Consider the following 11,493-nt stretch of genomic DNA (forward strand, 5'->3'; position numbering starts at 1 on the left):
GTATTTCACATGGTGAAAAAAAGAAACAATGGTAACTTCCAAAGGAAAAAAAAAAGGCTAATTCTTCCTTTTCTTGCCATCTCATTCTTATTTCCTCAACTTTCGAGTGTAGTGATAACATGGATGAAAAAAAGAAGAGTTGGACTAATTTAGTGGAAGAACTGAAATCTCGTATATGACCTTTTTTTTGTTAAAGATAGTGATTTTGTTTATAGTAAGCAGTGCAATCAGCCAATCTCTTCTCCTGAGTGAACCCAGTCAGCTGCCGTCACAGCTGCTAACAGGCATCCTAAACCAACAACTGATGTGCTCAAAGATGTGCCTTCCCCCTCATGGGCCTAATACACACAAACACACACACACACACACACACACATATCCTAGCTGTCTGCTAGCAGCATGCAGTCCCCCTCCCTCCCCCCAATCCCTCAACAAAGCTTCAGAGTTGAAGTTCCATCCAGAACAGGCACATAGGAGTCTTTGTCCCAGTCTCCCTCCAGCGCGCCTGAATCAGGACAGACTCCGTCACCCCAGGGCTCAGCAAAGAACATCCAAAGCATTTACCAAGAAGACTTCGACTGAAGGAGTACAAATATTGTAAACAAGCACAGACAGGCACACTGAGTATGTCATTTTGAGGTATTTTATATGATTTGAAGTGTCTATATGAAAAATTTACTTGCATTTAGGAACGCAAAAGGCACGTTACGCATTATTGTCACATTTGCATAATTTCCAACATTGTGGCCAGATGATTACAGTATGATTAACAAGTATTATTATTATTTTCTAATTGTTTGGCTTCCTAAAACACCAATGTGAATGTAATGTGGACTGAGACAATATATCACACTTTAAAGTCCAGGTAAAAGTCAATGCAAATACTTTTTACTCTGGGTTGAACTTCTTAATTTTGAATTCTCATTTGATGCATTTATTTTAAAATGTACAAATGAAGGACAGTCAGGTCCATCTACTATAGTCTCACAAAATCTCTCTATATATATATAATTAAAGGACAACTTTGCTGATTTTCAACCAGCTTTTTATTGTTGATATTATATTTAAATGAACAATGTGTACTCCTTCTCCATGTTTGAACCCAGATATCCGCAAAATTTGTCTGATACCCACAAAATAAACAAATTCGTGGGTATATCTGGGTGCAGGTAACATGGAGAAAGAGTACACATTGCTCATTTTCATTTTTACTACCGAGATTGTAATACAAAGCTTGTAAAAGTTTAATACAAAGCTTTAAAAATCGGCAAAGTTGTCCTTTAAATATAATTATTATATAAAATAAAATAAAATAATTCAAAAATATTAATAATAATTAAATAAAAAGTATATAAAATTATGTAAAACAAATATAAAAATAATTAATACTAATTAAATATAAAATTATATAAAATAACAATATAAAAAAAATCAGAAAATAATTACATTAAACTTAAAAAAAATTAAAATTTACATTTTTACAGTGCCGAGAGAAAGAATGAAAAGAGTTAAAAACACTTTAGAGACGGGCCTGTCAGCACGTCAGGTCACATTGCTATAAACACAGACAGACACACAAACCATGCACAAAATCCTTTATGCTCCTGTAGGAACTAACTCCCTGTAACATGCCAATGGGCCATTAGCCATGCACATCTCAGCCATTTCTATGTTTATGTCCAACAAAAAGACATCAAGACACAGTCCAGGCTTGGGATAAAGTTGTCAAATGTCAGTCAGAAGGGCTTTTTACTGCCCTCGTTAAGCTTCTTTTGGAAAAGAGCTATGAATGACGTCTGTTTCTCTTAGTGGAATCCACTAAAAGTCCACCATTCATTGGGAAAGGGGAAGATAAAGTCCTTTTTATGAGGGAGAAAATTCACATCTGGGTTTCCTGTTGGGAAGTTCAAATGGTGAAGACCTCTTCCACTAAACCACAATGAAATGGATGGAAAATATTAATGGCATTTGCTAAGGCAAGCATTACTATTAAGTTGCGTCAGTCTTTTCTTCCCTGTGACATATAGCTAAGTGAAACGGCTTCTCAAACATGAAAAAATGTACGCTGAAATACAGGTCATCAGAAAAGAGAAGAGATATCGCTGCAAGTGGGAGGGAAAGTTATTTTGATTTTTTTTTTTTTTGTTTAATGATGTGAACGGATAAATCATTTATAATAAATACTGCATTATTCCATAAACAAAAACAAGAATTGTCAATTTCATGGTGACTTTAAACTGTTAGTGCTGGGGAAATATGATCCATTTATAAACCTCTCTTTAAGTCCTGTTCAATCTGCAGGCTTTAGTCAGTCTATTTCTGTGTGTGGGTTGGAGAAAATGATGAAGGCGAAGACATTTGACCATGTGAACGATGAGGGAGTTTCTTGTCTGAACCAATCTGGCAACCCGGGTCAGGCAGCTGATGACATCATCGCGCCGCTGACAGCCCTCTGCGCCTGACACTGCTGACACCAAACACCCCAGAGTGCACTTGGGCTGTCTGATTCTCAGCCTTACAGATAACACAATACAGATGAACTGCTTTACGCTAGCCAAAGACATTAGACTGCAAAAAGATACATAAAGAGCTGATAGAGTGACTGAATAAAAAAAAAAAAAAAAAAGACCGATTTCAAAGGGCACAGGAGTTATAGCTGTTGTTAAACACCTGTTAGAGGCCGTCATGGCTGTTATCAGCAAACCAGTCATGATCTTGACCCCTGACCCTCCCGTTAACCCCGACAGCCACACTGTTACCGTACAGATAGAGTGACATTACATCGACAGGAAGTCTCTAAAGACAGATGCACATCTCTGTAACTCCTGTATATGATTACAGAAAGGAATATGATTGTTTCCATAGATTATATCCTTAATTTGGTATACACGTTTTCTATCTGTATTTCAAATAATGAGTATACTTACACTACCATTTAAAACTTTAGGGTTGGTGAGATTTTTAATGTTTTTGAAAGGCATTAAGTCAGAATTGCGAGATATAAACTCGCAATTCTGACTTTATAAGATGCAATTGCGAGTTTATATCATGCAATTATGACTTCATAAGATGCAATTCTGACTTTATATCACACAATTCTGACTTTATATCACACAATTCTGAGTTTATAACTCGCAATTGTAAGTTTAAATCTTGCAATTGTAAGAAAAAAAATCAGAATTGTGAGATAAAAAGTCGCAATTACCTTTTTTTAATTTTTTTATTCAGTGGCGGAAACAAGCTTCCGTAGTTATTAAAGGAATAGCTCACATTATTTACCCTTACATCGATCTATTTACATACATTTTTGGTGTTTGGTGAAAGAGTCATACAGGTTCAGAACAACAAGAGGGTGATTAAATGATGACAGGATTTTTTTTTTAAAGTAAAGCAACCAGTCAATTCTGGTTCACATACGTGCATTAAAACAAATGAGCATGTTCTACAATGTGTAACTCTATCCAAACACCACCGTGAGCAGCTGAAAACATTGGAGAGGCTCAGATATCACTTACAGCAGAGATGAAGTCCCGGTTAGCCTTCCAGCACCCCGTTCACAATCAAAAGCGACTCACCCTTTTTTCCCTCGTCTGCTTTCCATCATTCTCTGATCTCCCACATGATTCTGGAGTTTGAGGATGGTGTTGGATTTATACAGTAACAGAAGAATCCACAGTGAGCGTCAAACGATATCCCGAATAAACCCTTTCTGATACCGTGAGGCCTTTTGCTGTCATAAACTATAATCAATCATTGCAGCGTCAGAATCCAATGGTTTTAAAATACAGCACAGCACCATAAGCACTTATAAGATAATTCTCTAAACACATTTTTGTAATTAAGAGTGATTAGTAATCCAAATACAACCAGTAAGAAATAAATACTGGCCTGTTGTACTTGTTAATCACTACATGTTGAGTTTCCCATACACGAACAAAGGATTTGTGAGCTGTTGCACAACCGTTCCACACACGCACACCTGACATCCGCCTACCCAGGATGCACCTGGGCCGTCTGTTGTGGTGATATGCAACGGTTTGCAATAATGTAACGGCAAATTTTAGGCTTTCTTTACCTGATATATTAATAAACCAAGTGGGACAAATTGAGGAAAGCACCACAGCGGCCCATGTCAAATCTCTGGAGGGAGTGAGTGTGTGTAGGGGGTGTTCACTGGCCTTGCTTGAACATTCCAGTGGACTGACTAGCCCTTGACACATGGTAACAATTAAAGACGCTGTTATAGGCAGAAAGCAGGAGGACACAAGAGAGAAAGAGTGAGACCGTGTTTGCAAGAAAGACTGCTTGTTGTTGTTCATAAAAAGAAAGCTGTAGTCATTTCTATCGTGCCTGACTCTCATATATTCTGGATGAAAATCTTTCTTTTTGTGGCCAAAGATTACACGGAGCTGAAGCTGGAGATAAGCCTACCAAAAGTTATAACAGAGCATTCACCAGAAACAATGTCAGAGGTGAACAAAAGAGGTGAATCAATAAAACCGACTGCTACTTCTCAGTGCAGAGCAGCAGAGGAAAGGTCTGCTCAATGAGCCAGGAAAGTGTTACATACAGAGAAACAGAGCATGACTTTGGCAGAAATAACTCACTGTGCTGATAAAGCCACTAAAGCACTTCGCGCTACAACAACTTAAATTTAAATTAAATGAAATTTTCCCTCTGGGATACAGCATATGTCAGTAGGGACTTCCTTTCAGCACACTTACTTTAAAGAGAGAGAGAGCAAGCGCTACATTGTCAATATGTCAAAGATTCGTTGATCATGTACATGTGATTCTAAAGGGGACCTATTATGCCACTTTTCACAGATGTAATATAAGTCTCTTCAGCTCAAAATACCCCACAGATCATTAATTATAGCTTGTCAAATTTGCCCCTATTTGGGTGTGAGCAAAAACACACAGTTTCTGTGTGTGTCCCTTTAAATGCAAATGAGCTGCTGCTCCCGGCCCCCTTTCCAGAAGAGGGCGGAGCTTTAACAGCTTACGCTTCAGTTGCTCAACAACAACAAAGCTGGAGAATCTCACGCAGCTAAAATGACTATTGGAGACGGTGTTCAGCCTTACATTGTTCAAACAGGAGTCGGACACTGATGGAGAGACTCAGGAAGAAGTTACAACTTTTAGAATGCAACTGGACGTTTCTGAATGGTTAAAAGATAAATTTATGTAGTTGCTGTGGAGTTGATTCAACTCATCGACTAGCATGTGCCGTCATGTTAATCTTTTGTGCGTGAAATGACTTGCGAAAATATATAACACTTTACCGGCACATTTCCTTCATAATTGAAATTCAACCACGGTGTCCTCAGTGGCTCAGATGCAGAGAGTCTATGGAGACTCTTATGTTCATTGGTACATCCAATAACAGAACATTTGTAATGTTTTTTGCCGCAGACATTGTATATCTCCAGCTGCTACAATGAGGAAACAGAAATGGCGGACTGCTGCAGCTCTCTCAGGGCGGGATCTATGATAATAGCAAATCATCACCATTCATGGGCGGGGCTTCCCTACTCTCACGTGAAATCTGGAACCGCGCATTTGGAGAGACTGTTTATGATTTATGGGGATTATAAAAAAAGGAGTGGGTGGATTTTTCCCATTACAAGCTGGTTGTTTACACACACTGTGGACACATATCTGTGTTCAAAAACCTTACAAAATTTTATACAATTTTATGAATTTTGCATAATAGGCATAATAAGTCTTGCAAACATAAAAATTAGATCTCCATCATGAACTAAACATTGTTATTTACTGTTAAATCTATCACAATGTGTGCTTATTTACACATGTAAAGGCTGAAGACAACATTTTGTTGAAAATGCAGAAATGAAAATGTTAATATAACAATAAGTAACAATAACAATACTACTACAAAATAAAATAAATAAATAAATTCAATATTATTTTTTAATTTAAGTTAAAAAATAAAATAAAAATTAATTAATTAATTAATTAATATATAATACAAACATACACTAAATTGACAGCCTTTATTTATGTGTTAAACAACAACAACAAAAAAACTCACACGTCATTTTAAAAATACAGAACAGCATAAGTACCAAGCCAGCGACAGGCTAATATTTAATCATATGGAAATAAAACAATTAAATTAGGATGCCTATCCATGATTTACTCATCTACAACAGCAAGGTAATATCTAATAAATTCAATTATCTTTATTTAGGGGCTTCAAAACAAATATTATGCAGCAAAAATATGATTTTAACTGACTAACAGCCCTAAAAAATGTTTGCTAAAATTAATCATATTTTTGGCAGAGCCAGTGAAAATCTGACAGCTGAAGTTAAGCAAGAAGAGGGAGAGAAAAGGGGGACACTCATTCCAATAAGTTTTGTCAATCATGTGCTCATCAACTCTATCCCATGACTCACTCTTTCTCTTACTTACTATCCAAATAACCTCCAGCAACCCCCTCTGTCCCGGCTTTCTTCTGGTTCTGTCTATTTAAAGCACCTGTTACTAGATGGACCCCAGAGTGCAGCTGTCTATCTATCAATCACTCACTTGGAGGCTAAACGCTGAAGATCCCTGTCCCAGGGCCATCAGACACACACCCAAAACTCAAGGTTTTTTTCTCCTATATTTCCACAAACTACTTGTTCACTTCTTAATACACAAGGGAAGTATCAGCATTATTTTAAGTGTTTTAATAATATTATATTATGTATTTCTCATATGAAAATATCACTGATCCTGGTACAGCTATATTTTACAGAGCCCTATAGGGACATTGATGGAAAAAAATTTGAGATAAGAAGAAAAATGATATTTCAATGCTTTTGCATTCGCATTCATTTAGCTTTCTATCACAAAAGTATTGCGTTCCCCTGAGAAACTGTGTTCGCTCCCATAACATTTGCGCTCTATTGCAAAACTACTGCGTTCCCCTGAAAAGCAAAACATTGAAATATAATTTTTCCTCCCATCTCATTTTTTTTCCATCACCATGTCCCTTTAGGTGCGTAATATTTGCATATATGTAAATCTATTAGTGCTGTCAAATCGATTGATCGCAATTAATCGCATCTAACATAAAAATTTGTAACAAAAGTTTCTCTCTCTCTCTCTCTATATATATGTATAATCACGATTAATCGATTTGACCACTAAAATCTATATATTCTCACATTTTTTGGTACATCTGCATGAGTGACTGAGTGCATAGTGATAAAATAAATGAGGTGAGTGGTATTTCCTGTAGAGGCAGCAGGCCAACCTCCATGTGACAGTTCACACACACACACACGCACACACTTTCTTGGATGAGAGTGCAAGAGTTTTTCCTGCACCTCTTTCACCCCACACTCTTGCGTAAGGGGGGCTCTGAGGGGCAGGTGCCATTCTGGAAAGATCCATCTCATTGCCAATGACAGCCGGGCTGAGAGCAGTGCTGTCATGTGCCATGTGTCATGTGAGACTAATGACTCTTTTTCCCCCAAACCTACAGCAGGATAGCCACATCTGCAGTCAAGTCCTTTCAAATAAAAGCCACTTTCATTCGGTCTCTGTCATTGGTCAAATGAAGACTTTATTATAAACATAGCAGCACCACAATAGTAATAGGAATGAACATTGCCCTTTTTCTGTTGTATGCCCAGTTGTTCTGAAAGAATGCAATGCTGCCAGGCCCTGACACCCACCACCAGAACAATCTAGATCTTTTCCCACTGCAAAAACACCAACACTGACCCTCGAACAGATCCCAGGGTCATTTTTATAAGAGTAGCCAATATTATCTGTAACTGCCATCATGTTTTTTTATTAATACATCTGATGATATTTGGTGCATTATGATAAAACATAATGAAATTTAGTGGGGATATTGTCATATGAGAGTTCTCCCAAATCAGCCACTGATGTTGATGCCCTAGTTTAGTATCAGACTGTCAGTCTATGACTAAAATGACTGGAATATCTCTAAATACAGAGATATATATTAGATAAATGCAATAAAAAACAGCAATCCTTCCTACAGCAAATTTAACACATATAGAATACATTATAATCAATGATCATTTTATGCCTGCAGGCCTTTTCCAAATGAGGCAGATCCACAAATCCATACTAACATTGATCCTAATCTGGGTTTGGGACCGTGCTCCAAAGCCTTGGGGTACAAAATGCACCCCTTAGGACCAAATATCTCAAAGCAAAGTGGCCAAATTTCTGTTTTTGCCTCATATTATATTGAATAAGATCATAAGGACAGGAGCAGTGGACATGTCAGATCGTGGAAATCATTAAATAATCAAATTAATGACAATTATAACTATAAATTAGACAATATATCAGCCAGAGATTAGCTGAACATACCAACATCCTTGTCAACAGATAATGCACATATTCTGTTTCAAACATTTTTGTTGTTACTCTGATGTGTAACATTAACATATTGTAACATCACATAATGCAATTACATGTTTATCACATTGAATGTGCATGCAAACAGAAATATTATAATAATTTATTCGTATTTTCATATTTGAATGTATGCACTATTGTGTTAAACTTTATATAACCCTAATATTTATTAATAAAATGTATTATAAAGTGTATTTAATATGCAAATTACGTCATTGACGTTCTTCAGGGACATCTGTATGATCCATGAACACATGCCTTCGATTGTCCATCAAAAGAAGAAATAATATATGTGTGAATAATCTAATAATACTTCACTGCTTCCAAAATGATAATAAATGGAATTATAACAAATAAGAATCAATATTTACAGTTAAAATGGAAACAAGACCCATTATGACCCAGCTCATTATGAGTAGTTTGTGTGGTCTGACCTCTCTAATTAAGGCTTGAGCCTTAATTAGAGTCAAAACAAACGGTTGAGGTGGCTTTTAAAAAGTGTCTTCGTTATACATATAAGTATACGTTCACAAGCCAAAAAGTTAGATTACAAGTTAGTCGTAGACGTAAGTAGACGCTCGCGAACTTGAACTGATGAGGTAACCATAGCAACATTACGCAGCGCTCGAGCGCGTTCCGTTATGATAACATTACCACAGCACAAAAAAAATAATTGCTTGTCACCTAATTAAAGATTTACACACAACTCTATCGTTTTGTTTTGTTTTAAATAACTTTTAGATAGTTATGATTAACTATGAGGCATAAAATCGCACCGAAGCCACCGCGTTAAGCGCATATGTACGCAATGAAACAGCACTTACCTATAGAAACTAGTTTGATGTGTTCCCTTTCTAGAAACTCTAGGGCGACCGACACATTCTCCAGCTTCATCTGCCTGAAATTGGGTCTGGAGTGGTACTTTCTGTACATTTTCTTCTGGCTGAGAACTTCCAGGAGCCCGATGAGCTTGAGCCCGTCGCTCAGGTCCTTCTGCAGGTCGTTGATCTTTTTGTTCACGCATTTCAGGTGTTCGTTGCACCACCTGGTGAAGGTGTTCTGCTGGATCTTCTTCCAGGGCGCATCCTCTGCCAGGTCCTTCTCCGTGGCCGGCATCTCCTCGTCTCCGTCCTCGCCGTTGTCGGTGCCCTGGTAATACTGCGGCGGCAGCTGCTGGTCGTAGTATGTATTATTGCTCATCATGTTTTTTTCAGATGTTCTCGTGCCCCCCTTTTATACGACAATCTGCTAGACTTTTACAGCGCGAGGGGGAGTGGGGCAGGCGCGCGCTCTCTCTTCTAAGAAAAAAAGGAAAGAAAACTAATGAAAGTTTCAGAGTTTGAAGCGCTTGCGGAATAGGATTATTTGCCGGACAGGAACCAGCTTCGAAGGACGAAAGAGTGCAGAGCGAATGACTCCGTAATTTCCGTTAAATTTTAAATTCTTCCAGCCGCCACTTTTTAGAACGCCGTTAAAGAAAGTTCGCTCCTGCTTGATTTACATGAAACTTATCTGAAATAAAAGGAAAGACGGGAAAGGAGACGCGGCTTCATATACTTGAATGGTTAAATGAAGCATGAGGCGCTTTAAAAATCTGAGACCCCTCCGGCAGGGTTCACACGTCAGTCTGCTGGATCTCCTGGTATGCTGCTGTCATCATGACCATATACAACTGCGCGATGGGTGATTCTCTAATCTGACCGAGATAGTGATACCGGCGCCCGATTGGGCGAAGCGCGCGGCGGGGAAGGGGATTGGATAGACCCCGAGCGCCGCGACAGTTGTGACTGTCATTTTTATTTTTAGGAACCCCAAATTGGGCACGTGGGGGCTGGAGTTGCGCTTGTTGTAAAACTTGGGCTCTCTTTTTAACAATTGGGACTGGAAAAAGCAAATGACAGCATAATTAAGTCAGTGAGACATTTTAACACAGAGTGCTAAATACATATCAAAGCATACTGAAGAAAAGGCATGACAGACTATTTATTCATAAATAATAAATAGTAAGACAGTTTATTAATAAACAATATTATGGCCCCAACTGACAAAACTCTATTCCAGTCAATGAAGTCATACATTGAAAAACAGATTTGTTAAATTTAGCTGGCATTTCGGGTGCACTTTATTTGACAGTAAGTGCACTAACATGTAGCCTACTTACAGTGTAGGCTACTTACATTAGAAAGTACTGGGTAATATAAGGTAACTACATGGGTTAAGGTTAGGTTTAGGGGTAGGTTCAGGGTTATTGTAATTACTATAATAAGTACATAGTATGAGGAACAGGACTGTAAAATAAAGTGCTACCGGCATTTTGTTACTGTTTGTTAACTGTATAGGCCTATGTCATGAAATAATAGTTGACACTAACATAGATGGTAAAAATGGAAGTCAACATAATGACTTAAAGTTTTCTGTGCAATGTAAGTTACTTTAGATAAAAACATCTGTCAAATACATAAAAATGTGAATGTAATAACAGATACAGAGCACAGTGTTGCCCACACTTTTTAAATTCAAATACATTTTTGCACAGTTTATTCTGGGATTGTCTATATCCCCTAAACTATAAGGTGATTTTAACAATATTTTACCCTGATAATACCTTGATAAATAGAAATTAAGGTAACTCATAAGTTAGACTTTAATAAAAACAGTAAAAGTACATCTATCTATCAATCTATCAATCTGTGTGTGTGTGTGTGTGTGTGTGTGTGTGTGTGTGTGTGTGTGTGTGTGTGTGTGGTCCAGGTATTTTCCCTACATTCTGGGGACCAAATCGCCACCTTGGAATTATAAGGTTCTATCTGCATTCTGAGCAGTTTTGAGATATTGAGCTTCAAAGATTTTGCATTCCATATCCAAGTATCCTTTTATACATAAAAATGACAGAGACCCTAAATGTTTTCTAAACGTACAATATCAAAATCCCTCTCAAATTTGTAAATGGGGATTTTTGGAATGGGTCAAATGCAGATAGAACCTTCTAATTCAAAAATCACTTTCCGCTTGGAATTATAAGGTTCTATCTTGCAAAACACTAATTGAACCAATATTATTTTTAGTAGTGTTGTTATAATGT

General features: G+C 37.4%; 1 protein-coding gene across 14 annotated transcripts in view; it reads right to left on the reverse strand.

Moving 5' to 3' along the window:
* flncb (filamin C, gamma b (actin binding protein 280)) overlaps positions 1–10,056 on the reverse strand; it is a 52,573-nt gene extending 42,517 nt beyond the window's left edge. For 5 of the 14 annotated variants that reach the window (XM_051890053.1, XM_051890049.1, XM_051890048.1 and 2 more), the window contains exon 1: positions 9,236–10,050. In XM_051890053.1, the coding sequence (XP_051746013.1) occupies positions 9,236–9,614 (379 nt within the window). In that variant the 5' untranslated portion in view covers positions 9,615–10,050. Of the gene's footprint in view, positions 1–3,515; positions 3,943–4,075; positions 4,148–9,235 lie in introns of those variants that run through there. The other 9 variants (XM_051890060.1, XM_051890051.1, XM_051890050.1 and 6 more) reach the window with 5 other exon arrangements.
* Between the last annotated feature and the right edge of the window lie 1,437 nt (positions 10,057–11,493).

This window comes from Ctenopharyngodon idella, chromosome 4 (assembly GCF_019924925.1).
Source record: "Ctenopharyngodon idella isolate HZGC_01 chromosome 4, HZGC01, whole genome shotgun sequence".
NCBI classification, from domain to species: domain Eukaryota; kingdom Metazoa; phylum Chordata; class Actinopteri; order Cypriniformes; family Xenocyprididae; genus Ctenopharyngodon; species Ctenopharyngodon idella.